The following is a 21114-nucleotide window of genomic DNA, read 5'->3' on the forward strand; positions in this document are numbered from 1 at the left end:
ACGTTCATATCTCTTCAAATAAATAAATAAATATATTTGAAACAAACAAACAAATAAATAAATTCAAAATAACTAAATAAATTCAAAATAAACACATAAATAAATAAATCCAACATAATTAAATAAATAAATTTGGAATAAACGAAAAAATAAATTATTCAAAATAATTAAAAATTTTAAAACAAATCAATAAATAAAAATTACCTCAAAATTATCATGTCAATAGGTGCATACATGCAGAAAATCAGCCCTCAGTAGTCTCTCCATAATAATATGAGAGAGAATATTTGAGAGAGAGTTTTTTTTAATGAAGGTGTGAGGAATTCGAGTGACCTATTTATAGTGGTCCTCGCACTGCCACCGAAGCGATATAAATGGTACCTCGCGCTATATGAAGCACGAGGTTCTTTTCAAAATTTAAATTTCAAAATTTTCGCGAACGATAATTTCCCAATATCTCATGGACCTAGTATTCTGGGAAACACGAGATATTAAATAATCATATTAAATTGGATAATATGAAAGGTACATGATACTTCATGTCATGTGAAATGTGAGACAATGTTCACGCGCTAAGTAGGACGCGAATTAGTCCTGCGTGTGCACTTTAGGGATTATTTTTCTAACAAATTTGTTAAGAGGTAATTCTTAAAAAAAACTAAATGGAGTTTTTTTAATATAATAACGCCTCAAATAAGCACCTCCACTAATTCAAAGGCCAGCTTTGCTTTGCTTGCTAAATAGAAAATGTATAATTAGTAAATACTTTTATTCCCAGTCAAGCATTCTTTAAATATAAATTTTAGTAGATTACTCACATGACTTTAATTATGGGAGGATTACAATTTAATCATCAATCTTTTAATTTTTTAATTAGTCCACTTAAATATTTAAATGATGTTAATTAAGCCACAAACTACTAATATTTAATGAAAAATTTGTTGGGACAGTTAAAATTTTTGTTATAATTACACATTTATAGATAAAATATATAATTATAATAAATTTTAAACTATCACACTTTTTTCTCTCTTAACTATTAATGGGTGGTAATTTAATTAACCTCATTTAAATAGTTAAAATTTAAAAGATAAATTATAAGATTAGGACCGTTCATATAGTTAAATGATCACATATATATTTTATATTATAAATAAAATTAGTGTATTTCCCGAAAAATCATCGGTGATCGATATATTTATCGATCTAACACCGGTTAGATTATATTTCCTGATCTAACACCCGTAGCAGTAAAGTGCGCCCCCTGAACCACGCTATATGCTGATTTGGCGCCACGTGGGGTATAGCGCGCCCTATGTACCACGCTATACGCTGACATGGGTTACACGTGTGTATAGCGCGCCCCCTGATCCGTGCTATACGCCACGTAGGGGTATAGCGCGGATCAGGGGCCGTGCTATACGCCACGTAGGGGTTAATTATATTTAACGCAGTCCCTGGTCCGCGCTATATCTTTTATCTGAATAATTACATATAGCGCGGTGCAGGTACCGCGCCTTATATGATATACCCTCCTCCGCCGGTTAAGTTTCTCACATCTCCTCGCATCTCTCCTCTCAACTTATAAATTAATACAACAATTCCGTCACGAGTAATAATTCTGGTAATCTTCTCATATTTGATTTAGAAGTTCGTGCGATTTTTCGTTATAAGGTAATTTTGTTATAATTTTTTAATTATACTTATTGTTTATTATCATTATTTGAAAAAAATATTATACTAATTATTTTCAATTAATTTTTATATTTGTAAAATTGAAAAGCGGGAGCATACGTCGAAATAGTTTTGCGGTGCAGGTAATAATATAAAATTATATTATTTAAATTATTTATGTTGATGTGTAAAAAATTTATTGTGTTATATTTTCGTTCATATATAATTTATTCAATCATGTTTGTTTCAGTTATTTTTTTGTAAATATAATATTGCCGCACTTTTAAACTCAAAGAATGGCGCGACTTTCAGTTATTATTTATTATGATGGTAAAATTCGAGAAGATGAAACCGGCGTTGTTTTCGTATCAAATGAGCTTGTTAAAATATCATTCAAGAGAAACATAACTCTTGAGGAGCTGATAACGAAAATTTCGAGAAAGATTCATGTTGGAAGTAGTAGAAGAATGTCGTCGTTGCAGTACAGATTTCCAACATCATTGTTGCCATTAACTTATACAGCGTTCAAACTTTTGAACAATGATGATGTTCAAATGATGGTTGAAGCTCAAAGTAATTATTCAGACGCCGTTATTGAGATGTATGCTCATTTTGTTCAAGTGCGTACTATTCGGAGTCAATCATTAAGCTCCCACTATGGGCTGGCTGAACAAGTTGATAGCCCGACTACAGTAATGTGTAATGATTTTAATGCCATAATGGGGAGACATTCATCCGCAACTCCTTACGATATGTACCGAGGTGGGTCCACGAACAATTCGTATGACAACACTGCGTCCAGTTCAAGGGGAAGACATTCATCTGCAAATTTCTTTTACCTTAATATGGAGATGTCATCGACGCAACAATCTGTGCAGTTTCAATTTGACACGATGGCTTCAAGCTCCATGGGAGGCATTCGACTGCGAGCTTTTTGGATCTTAATGTCGATATGCCTTCTAGTTCAAGGGGAAGACATGCAAGTAGTAGGTTCTTCGACCTAAATGTGGAGCGCATGGAGGAACCATCATCTCCACCAGAAGAACCGCTTCGTGAGCCTAGTGCGGATGATGCTGAGACCGGACTATTCATTCACCCAGAATCATTGCAATTCAACTCCGATGATGATGATGTAGATGAAGTTCCAGGAAATGTGACACAAACTGACCCCCTCCTGCACACATGTATGAAGCGGATCAGGGGCCGCGCTATACCCACTTGTAAACTATATCAGCGTATAGCGCGGGACAGGGGGCGGGCTTTACTGCTACGGGTGTTAGATCGAGAAATATAATCTGACCGATATTAGATCGGTAAATATACCGATCACATTTTTCGGGAAAAACGACAATAAAATTGAGGTAATGTTCTAATACAAACTTTTGTAGCATAAACTGAATGATAAACAGAGAAGGTGATAAGAGGGGGGGGAACACTAATTTTAATAGATTCAACATGGCGAATGATAGAATATATGAAATAATGTACTTTTTGTCAGCAGGAAGGTTCAATGAATAAAAAATTGAGCAGTTGCAGCACTTGAAAAACGTGATGAAAATGTGCATTGAGATGTCAAGCATCAGCAACTTCCTGGAATTATCAAAAGAAAACAACAACAATTGTTTAATAACGATGTTTGGATGTATATAATAATCAAACCCCAAACAGGAGGAACTCAGCCTATTCAGTTCCTCTGTAGCAACAAAAGCTTGATTACCTTTCTGGGTTGAATCTCCGACACAAACATGTACTGTGAGAGCGGTTCAGAATTTGATTTCAGCCTCTTAGAGTCTATTCGTCAGTATCTTCTGGAAGATGATTTCGATTCGATTCCAGATCCAACACCGTTCGTTGCGAATCCAGCAGAAAATGATGCAATTGATATCGATCACTGGATAAACTTTGATCAGTTGTTTGACGTGGCGGAGGACACGGTGGCCGTTAATAACGTTTCGTTTTCCCGTTCCGAAGTGACTTCTGAGATATCGGAGACTACTCCGACTGCGAGTGTCTCTGAATCTCACGGGCCGCCGAAGAAGGTACATTATAAGGGAGTTAGGAGAAGGCCGTGGGGGACGTATGCGGTGGAGATAAGGGATCCAAAGCGAAACGGGGCGAGGATCTGGCTTGGTACTTACGAGAATCCCGAGGATGCTGCTCTCGCTTATGACGCAGCGGCTTTTAAAATGCGAGGTGCGAAAGCCAAGCTTAATTTTCCCCATCTCGTCGGCTCCGATCTGGTGGAGCCTGTTAGAATAACCAATAACAAACGAAGATCCCCGGAGCCGTCTTCCTCTTGTTCATCGATTCAGTTGCCGGCATCTCCGTCGTCCACGGTGACATCGGATGACAGAACTCTGAATTTGAAACGGAGGAGGAATGAGATTAATCGTCCGATTAAAGCTGAGTTTGAACCAGACATGTATCAGTTGATGCCAACTGACTTTTGATAAATTGATATATGCTAATAATTGAATTGTACATTTTTTATTAAGAGAAAATAACTTCAGTGACCAAAAATCCCATATAATATACGATTTTAACCAATTTTTTTGGATTTGTCAAAATGACCAACAAAATCGCAATGCGATCGCTAATTCGCAACGTGATCTCCATTATCGCAAATTCGCGTTGCATTTTCGCAATGCGATAGTTGAAAATCGCGTTGCGATGGTCTACAGTATCGTTGCGATTTTCCCAATTCGCAATGCGAATAAGTAAATCGCAACGCGAATTGGGAAAATCGCAATGCGAATAAGTAAATCGCAATGCGAATTGGGAAAATCGCAATGCGATACTGACTATCGCAATGCGATAATAAAAAATCGCAACGAGATACTTACTTTCGCAACGCGATACTGACTTTCGCAACGCGATAATACATAATCGCAATGCGATTTTCAAAGCGCCATTAGTATCCTGGCCAAGTATTTTATTTTTAAATTCCAAACATGAATATTAATATATTGGAACACTGAACTGTCCACAGTATATCCCGTAATCGCAACTCATAACCTAAAACCTAAAATCACAACTCAGTCCCATCTCCATCTCACACTCTCTCACCCATCTCCGACGAAATCCGTCCCCATCTCCGGCGAAATCCGTCTATCTCCATCTCTCAGAGCCACCCTCACAATCAGAAATGGAAAATCAACCAAATCAACCAACGAGGGTTAGTTTTTTTAATTATTTTCTTTTTGAAATTTTTGCATTATTATTAGGTTTTTCATATTGAAATTGATGATAAGTTTACTGGTAATTTCAATAATAGATTAACCATTTCACTTAGATTGCTTATTAAATCAACCAAGAATCGCAACGCAAAATGCAAATCGCAACGCGATTTTAGTTTCGCGTTGCGATTCTCTCGTTGCGATAGTCATTTTCGTGTTGCGATTTTCATTTTCAGAAACTATTCTTCTTCTGCAAATTGAAACTTGAATGAATTGCATTACTTCAACCAAAAAACAAAGACAAATACGAAATTCACAGTGTTGCATATTTAAGTTTGAAGAATAAACTACTACTATTTATGTTTATTATTGTTTTTGGTATATCTTCACAGTGTAGTTTTTGGTATATCTAATTTAGTATGTTTATTGTTTTTGTAGAACTTTTATTCGGCTCAATTGACCTTGAGAAATAAAGTCAGCCTGGCCAAAACAATTGCGTCGAAGCTTTCACCTGCACAAAGAAAAATGTTTGAGGATACATGCTTCGGGCCATGGCTGAAAGTACAACATCCCGGTGGAGATGCGATGTTGACACACCTGTTTCTTCAAACCATGACTAGCGATCTACCAAAGACTATACAACGTCGTGATGAAGAGATATGGTTTGATTTTCCACCGGCGTATACGTGTTTTGGGCGGGAGGAGTTTTGCTTAATCACCAGTCTACGCTTCGGACACGATGATGTAGGTCGGTACACTAGACACATTACCCGCCCATCATGGCTATCCCGGGTTTTTCCTGAGCTAGAGAGGCCGAGTCTACACGTAGAAGACCTGACAAGATTTTTGAATAATAAAGATGGTTTTACTCGGATGGATGACGTCGACGTTGTCCGAGTATGCCTTCTAATTCTTTTGCATGCCGTCTTTTTAGGCAGAGATGCCAGACAACCTATTCCAAATGATCTAATCAAATTGGTAGAAGACCTAAATGCATAGAACCTGTTTCCGTGGGGCTCGTATTTATGGAAAGCTACATGGAATAAGTTATCGTCTGCCTTGGATGATCGAAAAAGTTTGCATGGCGATGGTTCCAAATACACTTTGACAGGCTTTATTTGGGCCTTTAAGGTAAGAATTTTTATATGATGTTTCCAAAATTATAAGTAATTATTTAACAATTACTAATGTTTGTTATTATATTGTTTGTAGATTTGGATATTTGAGGCCTTTCCCGCCATGAAGACATATGCAATAAAAACTTCAAATGATATTCCCAGGGCTATTTCCTGGAAGAGGAAACGGACCTTGCAATGGGAAGATTTACTACGGTATACGACAATAAATAATGTAAGTTAACATAAATACTACCATATGTTTATAAACAAGTTATTACTAGTACACGTTTAACTTTGTTTGAGCTTTTATATTGTTAGGAGGCCAACACTCCTCTACAGAGGCTGACACCCACGGAAGCTGAGCTTGCCACTGATTGGTGGCAAGCTAGTAAGCGTTTTTTTGATGGAACGGTTGATGAGCAGCCTCCACTTCGGGAGCCATCACCTCGCCCAGAGCTATCACCTCACCCAGAGCCATCATCTGATCGACCCGGCTATACACCTCCACAACGACAGCCATCACCTATTCTGTCACATCATCGAGCCTCTTCTCCACCATCACCGCAAGATAGGCGATCGCCAAAGATGCCAAGACGTTTATCTCCCTGTTCTCCACCTCCACCTCAACGGGATGAGTTAGGGGAGTTACGTGATGAGGTCAATGCCTTGCGTGAGGAGGTCGGTACTTTACGCAAAGACGATGGTGCATGGCTTGTTGAGGTGTCTACATTACGCGGTGAGGTAGCCGCTCTACGTGAGATGGTAGCATCGTTGCAGAATAAGGTTCATACTCTACGCAACGAGGTAAGTTTAAGATTTTTCATACTCGTAATTCATTCGGTTGCTGCCAATACTGCTAAACTGTTTTTGTTAGTATTTGTTTTTGGTTTTGTTTTTGGTTTTGTTTTTGTCTTTTGGTTGAAGTAATGCAATCCATTCAAGTTTCAATTTGCAGAAGAAGAATAGTTTACTTTCGCAACACGAAAATGACTATCGCAACGCGGAAATGGCTATCGCAATGTGAAATGAAAATCGCAACGACAAAATCGCAACGCGAAATGAAATAGCAACGACAAAATCGCAACGCGAAATGAAAATCGCAATGCAATTTGTGTTTCGCGTTGCGATTTTGTCGTTGCGATTTCATTTCGCGTTGCGATTTTGTCGTTGCGATTTTCATTTCGCATTGCGATAGCCATTTCCGCGTTGCGATAGTCATTTCGCGTTGCGATTTTAAGTTTCGTGTTGCGAAAGTAAACTATTCTTCTTCTGGAATGTTTATATATGTTGTCCTTTTAAATGTTTATATAAGTGCTTACTTCTGGAATGTTATCTGAGCATTTTGTGAACTATGATAGAATAATGATTTGGGTGAATACAATGCTAGTTTGAAACATATTTGTCTTTGTTTAATATCATGTCTGTTTATTTACTGATTTATGTATTAATTTTTTTAGCGGCCCGATAAGGTGGATGCTTTACGTCGGGTTTTCCTTGCATGACGGAGTTCACGCATCAGACGGCGTGGACGTGCTATTACGTCTCCGTTCACCCCAATGGTGCGAAGACTCCGCAAGAAGAAGCCCGACTCACCGGTCATCCCTCAAGAGTCCCCTCCAATCGTTCAAGAGGCCCCTATTCTCCCTCAAGATTCCCCCCCCCACCGTTCAAGAGGCCACTGTCATCGTTGAAGAGGTCCCTCCCACCATTCTAGAGCCCGATTCACATGGGGTAATATATCGAAGTATTGAGAAACCCCCACCGGTTCCGGACATGATGGATGAGAGTTGGCTCTCGTATGAGTTACCGGCTAGTACCCTTCCGGTATCTGAAGTGGAGAGGAGACAACTACCGGAAACAATTGTGGATAATACCCTTTGGGCTAAGACCGCAGTTGATTTTTATCTACATGAGCGGAGCCAAGGGTGTTACACTGACATCAGCAAACTCAACGATGAAATGTTTTTGTTGCTTGATCGGTCTTGGTGGGGTGTGCTATTAGGGGTTGAAGACAGTGGCTATTTGGATGGGGAGGTAAGTCTTATATTTTTCTTATATATGATTTTGATTAATTTGTTTAAAAATTAATGTAATTCACTAATATATGTATTTTTTTTGTAAAACAGCATATCGATGCGTGGGTGTCACGTCTACTAATAATAAGGAAGCTTAGGAAAAATAAAAAAAAATCGTTATATACAATAATGCCGACGGCTTTTCACGCAGTTCACTTGAAGAATCAACGAGATGAATCATTTTTGTTGGGCAATGGACAAGCTAAACTTTATCCTACATGGTGGGAGGTCGATAAGGTTAGTGTTTATTTTTTAAATTTTTTAAAGGTGTTCATAAATAAGTGCGCAAATAAATGAATTATTACTTATGATCGCAGGTGTTTATCCCTGTTTTGGAACGTCATCACTGGCTTCTCGTCCAACTTCAGCTCCCATCCCTGAAGATAATAGTGTATGACAGCATGATCAATTACATATCACTGTCTGATTTGAGAGATATTTTCAAGGGATGGAGCTCTCATTTGGCTAAATTCTTGGATGGGATTAAGTATTGGAGTCATTCTGGACACAAGAAGCCAAAGAAGTTCAATGTCACAGTTGTTAGAGACGAGACCGCGCCACAGCAATCGCCGGGAGCCAGAGGGGATTGTGGTCCTCTCGTATGCCTTTGCTTGGCGCGTTTGACGACGGGAAGCACAGAGTTTTTACCTCCCACCGATAGAGATAGAGCTGCAGTAGGCTTGTGGTTTCGGCATTATATGGCTAGAGCAGTATATTCGAGACGCTGCCTACCTGCATCCGCGTTATGAAAGTGTCCATTGTTAATTGGTAAGTCAAATGCAAGTTTTGTTAACATATATACTCCTTTTGGTTTGAAAATGTTTGGTTAAGTACCTAGAATTCAATAATTTGCTGTTTGTAGGTTTTAGATGTGTAGGAAGTCTTGTTTGAGCAAATGTTTGGTTTCTGCAGGTTAATCCTTAAGTGAGCTGCGTGAAATGGATGTACGGGGTCACAAATTTGTTGATTCATTGATTCAATAATTGATGAAGAAATAAGAATTATTATTATTTTTTGATTGTTTAATTGATTTGTAAAAGATGATTTGTAAATGTTGATTTGTTTAATTGATGTGTACATAATTTGTGTTGAAATGTAATAGTTGATTTGTTGATTTTCAATCTGCTTTATGGTGAAGGCAAAACAGACTATCGCAACGCGAAATGGCTATCGCAACGAGAAAATCGCAATGCGAAATGAAAATCGCAATGCGAAATGAAAATCGCAAGGAGAAAATCGCAATGCGATTTTTATTTCGCATTGCGATTTTCTCGTTGTGATAACCATTTTCGCGTTGCGATAGCCATTTTCGCGTTGCGATAGTCAAATGAATGTCTAATAAGTGATGACAACTGAACAGATCATAGCAATGTTCAAACTCAAGTTACTAATACATGCCTAACTGAAAATGTTAAAAGTGCACACATAAAATACACATAATGCAAGTTTTGTTAACATATATACTCCTTTTGGTTTGAAAATGTTTGGTTAAGTACCTAGAATTCAATAATTTGCTGTTTGTAGGTTTTAGATGTTAAGTACCTAGAACATATATACTCAAGTTTATGCATGTTAATCCTCGTTGCCTTTTTCATTTCGCATTGCGATTCTATCGTTGCGATTTGCAGTTCGCATTGCGATGGTCAAATGATTGCCTTTCGCAACGCGATTCTGACTTTCGCAACGAGATAATACAGAATCGCAATGCGAGTTTCAAAGTTCGCAACAGGTTTTAGTTTCGCAAGCCAAATTTTTTGTGTATGTATATATACGCAGCAGCAACAACTCATAACCTAAATCCCTAAATCACAACCCATTCCATCTCCATCTATCACTCTCTCCGACGACATCCGTTCCAATATCCAACGACATCCTTCCCCATCCGACAACAGGTCTTAGTTTCGCATCTCGTTTGTTTAGTTACAACCATGAAATCATCTAATGTTGATCATGTTTGGATAGATTTGTGTTTTGGAGGGTCATGGGAGAATGTTCATGGTGTTTTACAATATATGCCTTTACCCATGAATCTTCAACTAAAACTGTCATTAAAGAAGTTAACTTATGAAACCCTAATGTTACGTGTTTCAAAGAAATTGAATTTAGAGCCCCTAAGTGGATTTAGGCTATCTTATCAGAGAAATGGTAAAGTTTATTTGTTAACCGACAATGAAGATGTTGAACGATTCATTGTTTACATTAATGTTTCAAGTGATGATGTTACATTGTATGTTGTTGAACCTAGAAGTAGTATTGTTGGGTCAGTAGCGGGTAGTAATCAACTAAGTGGGTCTCAAAACCCACAGCCTTTCTCTAATCCAAATCCAAATCAACTTTCAGCACCAAATTCCGGTTTTCGTATTGACCAATTAGACGATGATGAGCCAAGAGAAAAAATTGTGAGTACTAGTCAGTATTCGAAATTTGATCTTGGTCAATACCCGGACTTTGATATTGGTCAATACACGAATTTTGATGATGTTTCAGAAGAAGAAACATACCCTGCGTGTAATGATTTTGATATTGGTCAATACCCGAATTTTGATGATGAAACACCCGTTGCCGAGGAAGATGTTTTGATGATAATGAGGAGGAAGTTACGACTGTGAATGAACATGTTGAACATCCATTCTGTAATTCATATAATCCTGAAGAAGAAAAAGAAGAAGAAAAAGTCCCTGAAGAAAAGAAAATGCCACGGGAGTATAACTGGAATATGCCAGAATTACTTCAGTTACCGGAAGAAGATTTGGCAAAGAAAGCAGTTGATTGTTACACAAAAGTTATTCGTATCAAGAAAGATGATTGTTTTGATACAAAGGAAGACTTGAAGATAGCTTTGTATACGAAATGTGTGGAAGATGGCTATCAACTAAAAGTTAACAAATCAAGCAAAGATCGTTTCGAAACAAGGTGTACGATTGACAAAAACTGTACGTGGCGTATGATTGCAAAGAGGATAAAAGATTGCGCAATGTTTCAAGTTAGGACTTTTATTGATAAACATACATGTTCAAGAACCCAAGTTTTTCCTCACCATAGACAGGCAAACAAAAAGGTGTTGGGTGGTTTTCTGGCTGAGTTAATGTTTTTGAATGGCAGGGTATATCGGGGACATGAAATTATGACTGACATGAATGCTCGGTTCAAGATTAGTATATCATATTCTCAAGCTTGGAGAGCCAAATGTTATGCCTTGGAATTGTTGAGGGGGTCGCCAGAAGCATCGTTTGCCCAACTGCCGGCTTATTGTCACAATTTAAAGCTGAAAAATCCTGGGTCGGTAACTCATATCAAAACAGATAGAGATGGACGCTTTGAGTTGCTGTTTATCGCCATTGGTGCTGCGGTTAGTAAATCAATATAATTTTGTTGACTCATTTCTGTTAGTTACATGCATTTCACATTTAAATGATTATATTTCTTGTGTATATTATTTTGTCGATTCGTTCGTTTATTACTTGCATGTGCCCAGTTATTATAGTTGACGGAGCACATTTGAAAGGTCGATACCTTGGAGTAAACTTATTAGCAGTAGCCATGGATGCTAACAATGGGATATTGCCAATAGCTTACGGGGTTGGCAAATCTGAAACCTCTGATTCATGGACATGGTTTATGGGGCATCTTAGGGATTGCATAGGTCCTATTAGCAATCTGACAATCATATCCGATAGGGCAAACTCAATTGACAACGCTGTTAGAAGGTGTTTCCCAGATGCTTTTCATGGACTTTGTGGTGTTCATTTGTATAGAAATCTAAAATCAAGGTCTGCTGGTATAAAAAAGCACAAATGGACATACTGGAAGGCTGTAAAGGCTTATCGGGAAGTGGATTTCAATAAGCATATAAACTGTTTAAGACGTGTTTTGCCTCAGTGTGCTCAAACACTAGAAGATGTCGGGTTTGAAAGATGGTCAAGAGTACATCAACTTGGAGCAAGATATGGTTTCATGACGTCTAATAGTGCAGAATCAATTAACGCTCTAAGTCGTCATTCCCGGAAATTACCCATTACTATGTTAATGGAGTTTTTTCGAGCCTCTATTCAACAGTGGTACTACAAGAAAAGAAACCATGCAGGTATTATTTCTTTGAATTCGTAACTTATCATATATTTTACTAAGTATTATTTATTTAAATTTACAGGAACATTGGAACATCGTGTTACACCATGGACTGAAAAAAAAGATAACGAAACGTGTTGTGAAGTCAACGTCATGGAGAGTTGAACCATGTTCAAACACTTTGTTTGAAGTACTGGATAATAACTTAAATGGGCTTGTCGATCTAAATGCAAGGACGTGTAGTTGTATGAAATGGCAAACATCTGGTTATCCATGTGGCCATGTTATAAAAGTTGCTCTTCATCTAAACCAAGATGATTCAAGCACATACGCTATGGATTGCTACACTACAGAAGTATATCGATAGACTTATGCCGAGATTGTCTACCCTATTTCACATCCTTCTGAGTGGGACATACCAGATGACTTACAAACAGTTTTGCCACCAGCCATGGACAGAAGGCTACCTGGCCGACCAAAAAGTCACGATCGTATACCGTCTAAGGGTGAAGAGAAGAAGAGATCGACATGTAGTCGGTGCAAGGAAAGTGGTCATACAAGGTTGACATGTGGATCACCAGTGCCATCACAATCATCTTTTCCTCTACCAAAATATGGATCATCATCAAAATCCAAAGCTCATATGGTGTCAAGAAAAAGGCAATCAAAATCGCAATCATCTTTAAAATCCCAATCACAACTGGCTTCACCTTTTGGGACTGTTAACTTAGATGATTTTTAAGTGCAAACGTTGTATTATGTAGATTTTATGTGTGAACTTTTAACATTTTCAGTTAGGCATGTATTAGTAACTTGAGTTTGAAAATTGCTATGATCTGTTCCAGTTGTTATCACTTAATAGGCAATCATCTTAATGTCCATCGCAACGCAGAAATTACTATCGCAATGCGAAATGAAAATCGCAACGAGAGAATCGCAATGCGAAATGAAAATCGCAACGCTAATTTCGCAATGCGAAATGAAAATCGCAACGAGGGAATCGCAATGCGAAATGAAAATCGCAACGCGAATTTAATTTCGCGTTGCGATTTTCATTTTCGCGTTGTGATTCTCTCGTTGCGATTTTCATTTCGCATTGCGATAGTACTTTTTGCCTTCAACATAATGCAGATTGAAATCAACAAAATCAACCATTACATTTCAATCAATTAAACAAGCACAAATAAGAATTATGTTAACATCAATTAAACAAATCAACTTTTACAAATCACCTTTTACAAATCAATTAAACAAACAATCAAAAAATAAGCAATAATTATTAGAGAAAATAACACTTCTACTATTGAATCAACTTTTGCAGCCATACATCATTTTCACGCAGCTCACTTCTGAGATTAACCTGCATAAACCAAACATTTGCTCAAACAACACTTTCTACACATCTAAAACCTACAAACAGCAAATTATTGAATTCTAGGTACTTAACCAAACATTTTCAAACCACAAGCCTATAAACATACCAATTGTTTATGGACATTTTTATAACGCGGATGCAGGTAGGCAGCGTCTCGTATATATCGATCTAGCCATATAATGTCGAAACCACAAGCCTACTGCAGCTCTATCTATATCGGTGGGAGGTAGATACTTTATACTTCCTGTGATCAAATGGTCCAACGCCAAGCATACGAGAGGACCACAATCCCCTCTGGGTCTTTTCGTTTGTTGTGGTGCGGTCTCGTCTCTGCTAACTGTAATATTGAGCTTCTTTGGCTTCTTGTTTCCAGAACGAGTCCAATAATTTATCGCATCCAAGTATTTAGCCAAATAAGAGCTCCATCCCTTAATAATATCTCTTAAATCAGCCAATGATATGTAATTTATCATGTTGTCATATACTATTGCCTTAAGGGATGGGATCTGAAGCTCGACGAGAAGCCAATGGTTACGTTCCAAAACAGGGATAAACACCTGCAATCATAAGTAATAATTCATTCATTTGCGCACTTATTTATGAATACCTTTAAACTCAATCTAAAATAAACACTAACTTTATCGACCTCCCACCATGCAGGATAAATTTTAGCTTGTCCATTGCCCAACGCAAATCATTCATCTCGTTGATTCTTCAAGTGAACGGCGTTAAAAGACGTCGGCATAATTGTATACCGTGTATTTCTTTTATTTTCCTTAAGTTTCCTAATTATTAGAAGACGTGACACCCACGTATCAATATGCTGTTTTACAAAAAAATACATATATTAGTAACTTACATAAATTTACAAAAAAAATAATCAAATGAAAATATAAGAAAAATATAAGACTTACCCCTCCATCGAAATAGCCATTGTCTTCGACACCTAATAATACGCCCCACCAAGACCGATCAAGCAACAAATATATATCATCATTGAGCTTGCATATGTCAGTGAAACACCCCTGGCTTCGCTCATGTAGATAAAAATCAACTGCGGTCTTAGCCCAAAGGGTGTTATCCAGAATTGTGTCCGGTAGTTGTTTCCTCTCCTCTTCAGATACCGGTATGGTACTGGCCGGTAACTCATACGAGAGCTAACTTGAATCCATCATGTCCGACACGTCAGAGGGTTTCTCAAGAATCCTACATATGACGCCATGTGAATCGGGCTCTTGAATTGTGGGAGGGACCTCTTCAACGATGATAGTGGCCTCTTGAACGGTGGGAGGGGACTCTCGAGGAATGATAGGGGCCTCTTCAACGATAGGAGTGGACTCTTGAGGGATGATAGGCGAGTCGGGCTTCTTCTTGCGGTGTCTTCGCACTATTGGGGTATACGGAGACTTAATAGCACATGCACGCCGTCTGATGCGTGAACTCTGTCGTGCAAGAAAAACCCGACGTAAAGCATCCACCTTATCGGTCCGCTAAATAAAAATACAAATATCAGTAAATAAACAGACATGATATTTAAACAGTGAAAACAAAGATAAATATATTTCAAACTTTCAACCAAAAGACAAAACAAAGACAAATACTAACTTCACAGTGTTAAAGTAAAAAGTTTAGCAGTTTTGGCAGCAACCGAATAAATTTACTAAGCAATCTAAGTGAAATGGTTAATTTAAGTGAAATTACGAGTAAATTTATCATCAAGTTAAATATGGAAAATCTTAAACTTACCTCGTTGCGTAGAGTATGAACCTCATTCTGCAACGATACTACCATCTCACGTAGAGCGGCAACCTCACCACGTAAAGTAGACACCTCCACACGCCATGCACCATCGTTATCGCGTAGAGTACCGATCTCCTCACGCAAGGCATTGACCTCATCACGTAACTCCCTTGACTCATCCCGTGGAGGTAGAGAACAGGGAGATAGAAGTCGTGGCATCTTTGTCGGTCGCCTATCATGAGGTGATGGTGGAGAAGAGACTCGATGATGTGACGGGATAGGTGATGGCTCTCGTTGTAGAGGTGTATAGTCGGGTCGATCAGGTGATGGCTCTGGGTGAGGTGATGGCTCTCGAAGTGGAGGAAGTGGAGGCTGTTCATCATTCGTGCCATCAAAAAAACGCTGACTAGCTTGCCACCAATCAGTGGCAAGCTCAGCCTCCGTGGGTGTCAGTCTCATTAATGGAGTGTTGGCCTCCTAAAAATATAAAAACTAAAACAAAGTTAAACATCTACTATTAATAACTTGTTTATATATGATAGTATTTGTGTTAACTTACATTATTTATTGTCGCATATGGTATTAAGTCTTCCCAATCCAACATACGTTTCCTCTTCCAGGAAATAGCCCTAGGAATATCATCTGAGGATTTTAATGCATATGTCCGCATGCTGGGGAAAGCCTCGAATATCCAAATCTACAAACAATATAATAACAAACATTAGTAATTGTTAAATAATTAATTATAATTTTGAAAACATTATATAGAAATTCTTACCTTAAAGGCCCAAACAAAGCCTGACAAAGTGTATTTCGACCCATCGCCCCGCAAACTTTTGCGGTCATCAAAGGCAGACGACAACTTAGTCCAGGTAGCTTTCCATATATACGAACCCCACGGAAACAGATTCCATGCATTTAGGTCCTCTACCAATAATATTAGCTCCTGAGGAATAGGTTGTCTGGCCTCTCTGCCTAAAATGCCGGCATACAAAAGTAGTAGAAGGCATACTCGGACAACATCGACGTCATTCATCCGAGTAAAACCATCTTTCTTATTAAACAATTTCTTCATGTCGTCGACGTGTAAGTTCGGCTTCTCTATTGACTCATCAGGAAAAACCCTGGATAACCATGATGGGCGGGTGATATGACGAGTGTACCGGCCTACATCATCGTGTCCGAATCGTAGACCAGTGATTAAGCAGAACTCCTTCCGCCCAAAACAAGTATACGCCGGTGGAAAATGAAACCATATCTCTTCCTCACCACGTTGTATACTGTCGGGTATATCGCTAGTCATGGTCTGAAGCCACAAATGGGTCAAACTAGCATCTCCACCAGGATGCTGTACTCTCAGCCATGGCCCGAAGCAGGTTTCTTCAAACAATTTTCTTTGTGCAGGTGAAAGCTTCGAAGCAATTGTAGTGGCTATGCTAACTTTATTCCTTAATGTCAATGAAGCCGAAAAAAATTTCTACAAAAAATCAATAAACATACCAAGTTAGATATACCAAAAATTACACTGTCAAGATATACCAAAAACAAAACAATAAACATAAATAGTAGTTTATTCTTGAAACTAAAATTTGCAACACTGTTTTTGTCTTTTGGTTGAAATGAAAATCGCAACGAGATAATGAGAATCGCAACGCGGAAATGACTATCGCAACGAGAGAATCGCAACGCGAAATGACTATCGCGAACAGAAAATCGCAACGCGAAATGACTATCGCGACCAGACAATCGCAACGTGAAATGAAAATCGCAACTGCGAAATAAAAATCGCAACGCGAAATGAAAATCGCAATGTGATTTTGGTTTCGCGTTGCGAATTTTTATTTCGCGTTGCGATTATCTCGTTGCGATAGTTATTTCCGCGTTGCGATTTTCATTCTCGAAACTATTCTTCTTCTGCATTACTTCAACCAAAAGACAAAGCAAAGACAAATACTAACTTCACAGGCTAAACAGTTTAGCAGTATTGGCAGCAATCGAATGAATTTAATAAGAAATCTAAGTGAAATGGTTAATCTATTATTGAAATTACCAGTAAACTTATCATCAATCTCAATATGAAAAACCTAAAATAATGCAAAATTTTCAAAATAAAAATAAAAAAACTAACCCTCGGAGGTTGATTTTCCATTTCTGAATGATTGTGAGGGATTTTTGACTGTGAATGGTTGTGAGGGATTTCACCGGCGATGGGGACGGAAATCTTCGGAGATGGGGACGGATTTCGCCGTAGAGAGTGAGAGATGGAGATGGGGCTGAGTGTTGTGTTTTTGGGTTTGAGGTTATGAGTTGCGATTACTGTGGACGGTTCAGTTTCCGATTTATTAAGAAAAAATTCGTGTTTGGAATTTGAAAAAAAAATACGCGTTAATACGAATGGCGCTATGTAAATCGCGTTGCGAAAGTCATAATCGCGTTGCGAAAGTCAGAATCGCGTTGCGAAAGTCAGTATCTCGTTGCGATTTTGTATTATCGCATTGCGATAGTAAGTATCGCATTGCGATAGTCAGTATCGCATTGCGATTTTCCCAATTCGCGTTGCGATTTACTTATTCGCATTGCGAATTGGGAAAATCGCAACGATACTGTAGACCATCGCAACGCGATTTTCAACTATCGCATTGCGAAAATGCAACGCGAATTTGCGATAATGGAGATCGCGTTGCGAATTAGCGATCGCATTGCGATTTTGTTGGTCATTTTGGCAAATCCGGAAAAAATTGGTTAAAATCGTATATTATATGAGATTTTTGGTCACTGAGGTTATTTTCTCTTTTATTAATCATTTCTATTTTAAATAGATATTTTATTTATTTTTTACAATTTTTTGGTACTTTAGAATTTGGGATGTGTTATCTGTAGCTTCGGTTAAAATATTTTTGAAAAATTTTAATTATAATCTATTTGTTTTGAGAATATTTAAAGAAATTATTAAAATTTTGATTAAACAATAAAAAATGTAAAAACATAATCATTGTTAATAAATAAATAAATAAATATCACCAACATTAATATAATAGTAGAATATAATAATATGTTTATAAATAATTTTATTTTTATTTATATATGATATATTTAGGTGATTACAAATAGGGTTAACTACATGATTGATCACTTATCTTTGAGTTTTGTCCACTTTTGATCATTGATTTCAAAATACATAAGATATGATCACTTACATTTTTATTTAAACAAGATTTGGTCAACCTAAGTTAACTGTCGTTAACAACAGTTAAATATTTTAATATATTCACACATTTGGTTCCTGTTATTTGCAACTCTCTTAACTTAGTCATACTTTTAATAAATTAAAATAAATTATAAATTAAGTTATTAGTAAAATATATTTAATAAGTTAATATAATAATATTTTAAGTGAATATATGTAAAATTATATTATATATAATTCGAGTCACGGGTACCCAGTTAATATTTTTTTATTTTTTCTTTAAATTATATTATTTTTTTAAAAAAAAGGTACATAAATTTTTTTAAAATTTAAAAGTCTATAATATATATAATCTACACATAAAGTTTAAAAATTCAAATTACATAATTGAAATAAAATTTATTAAAATTTAAGATAAATAAATAAAATAAAATTTTAAATGTTTTGAAGTTAAAATAAATATTAAAAAATAATTTAGAACGTTAATGTGAAATAATTTAAAAAATTAAGAATTTAGAACGTTATGGTGTCAAAATTTAAGAAATTAGGTTTTTAGAATGTTAGAGTGAAATAATTTGAGAATTATGAATAAAAATTTAATATAAAATAAAAATAAAAATATATAATAAATTAGGTAACGAGTCGGAGGGTACTTGGTTAACCAACATTTTGTGACCCATGCTCGACCCAGAAACCCAATTGGGTACCCGACCCAGAAAATCATGTATTTTTATTATAAATACACAATTTTTTTATTGGTTCAGCAGATCGACGGGTCAGCTCAATCGGGTCGGATATTTTTGAACAACCTTATTGGCATGACATACGACATCGTTCTATTGGAGGATTAAATTTATTTTAATTTATTAAAGGTATGACTAAATTGAGAGAATATGTAATAACAGGGACCAAATGTGTGATTATATAAAAATATCTAACTGTTGTTAACGACAATTAACTTGGGGTGACCACATCTTAATTAAATAAAAATGAAAATGACCAAATCTTGTTTAAATAAAAACATAAGTGACCATATCTTATGTATTTTGAAATCAGTGACAAAAAATGGAAAAAATTTAAAGATAAGTGATCAACCGTGTAGTTAACCCTTACAAATATGTATCAAGATAAAAAAATTATTTTAAAGATTTAAAATAAAAATATATTAATAAGGAAACAAAAATTTATCAATTAAAAAGATAACCATAAATTTATTATTGAAAAAGAAACTTTTAAAACAAAACAAAAACATACTACAATAATTATTCAAAAAACATACTACAATAACGTACAGAAATATTCATTATTTTAATAAAAATAAAAATAAAAGTATTAAATTAAAAAATTAAATATGTAAAATAAATTTTAAGATAAATATGAAAAAAAATCGAAGATTGATCTTCCAGATTTTGTTAATAATATTTAATTATGTTTATTATTATTATTTTTATTAATTTAGTATGCTTACAAATGGTAGTATATATTCTAAAGACTCTAAACCATTTGAAAATGAAAGCTCAATACTCTGCAGTCTTTGGTATTCGAATATGAGACCTTTAGAAATAACAAATATTTCTTTAGCTATTGATTTTTTAATTAATATGAAGTACACGATATTATTTCAAATACGGTGACTTGTTGATCGGTTGAGAATCTTCAAGGTAGTAAGAGTCGGAGGCCGAAGCCATCTTTTGTCGGTTGCATCGGGAATCGGTAGAACTTCTTCTAGGATCGTCTCTAGGTTGTTAAACATTCTAAAGAGTCAAGCTCTGGTACCAATTATTAGGATTTTCGAAGCTCAATTTGATCAACCGAAAATTTGCACAAGAGGGTGAATTGGCAAAAAATTGTTTAGGAAGTAAGGAGAATAAAATATGAAAAAATTGACACATCGATTTATATTGGTTCGACATCTCACTGAGTCTACCTCCATTACCTTTGCTCATCACTAAGGATTTTCTAACAAATTCACTAATTTGTTCTTTCTTTTTCAATGACAAATAGATAACCTTTACAAGACTCCCTAACTTTTCAAATGCTCAACTAGAACTAAAACGCCTTTATAAGGAAAAGAAATGTAAATAAATAAAACCTCTAAAAGGTATGGTGTTTACAAGAATTTAACTCACATGAACAAAATATTTACAAGAGAATAAGAATAAAGAGTGAAAAACTCTTCTCTTGTGTTTGAATGCTTGGATAGGCGTTCTAACTCTTCTTCAAGTGTCTTGAACTTGTATTTATATGTTGGAATGAAGTTGTGGTCGTTTATAGCCGTTGGGAGTGATTTGAAGCTGTTGGGGATATTTTTCTCTGCAAAATAAATCTGCCCAGTACAGAGGGTATCAATACTCCTATAGGGCGTATCGATACTACCTTTGTTATTTTTAAATAAAACTAGTCGTTACTACCCGTTAGGCCTGACCGCATCGATACTAAGTTTATGGTATTGATATTACTATGTAATGTAGTATCAATACCCCTTTGGGTATCTGTACTACTTTTGCATTCTGGAATTTGAGCAATGCTGATAGTATCGATACTACCTAGTGAGTATCGACACTTCCCTTACCTAAGGTATCAATACCATATGAACAACATCGACACTATTCATGAGGTATCGATACTGTAAAAACATTATTAATACTTCTTGTTCAGAAAACTATTTTGTGCTCAATTCCAAGTACAATGGACTTTGAAT

At 36.4% G+C, this 21114-nt stretch overlaps 1 protein-coding gene across 1 annotated transcript; it reads left to right on the forward strand.

The window, feature by feature from the left end:
• The first annotated feature begins 3362 nt into the window (after window positions 1-3362).
• On the forward strand, window positions 3363-4152 carry LOC120136703 (ethylene-responsive transcription factor 13-like). Its single transcript, XM_039152665.1, has one exon. The coding sequence runs from the start codon at window positions 3420-3422 to the stop codon at window positions 4122-4124; it is 705 nt and encodes a 234-aa protein (XP_039008596.1). The 5' UTR covers window positions 3363-3419; the 3' UTR covers window positions 4125-4152.
• The last annotated feature ends 16962 nt before the right edge of the window (window positions 4153-21114 follow it).

The sequence above is a fragment of the Hibiscus syriacus genome, unplaced genomic scaffold (assembly GCF_006381635.1).
Source record: "Hibiscus syriacus cultivar Baekdansim isolate YM2019G1 unplaced genomic scaffold, ASM638163v2 tig00110637_pilon, whole genome shotgun sequence".
NCBI classification, from domain to species: domain Eukaryota; kingdom Viridiplantae; phylum Streptophyta; class Magnoliopsida; order Malvales; family Malvaceae; genus Hibiscus; species Hibiscus syriacus.

What these genes read in the sequence shown, in the direction of transcription:
- LOC120136703 (XM_039152665.1), top strand. Translation starts at nt 3,420, where the DNA reads ATGTACTGTGAGAGCGGTTCAGAATTTGATTTCAGCCTCTTAGAGTCT.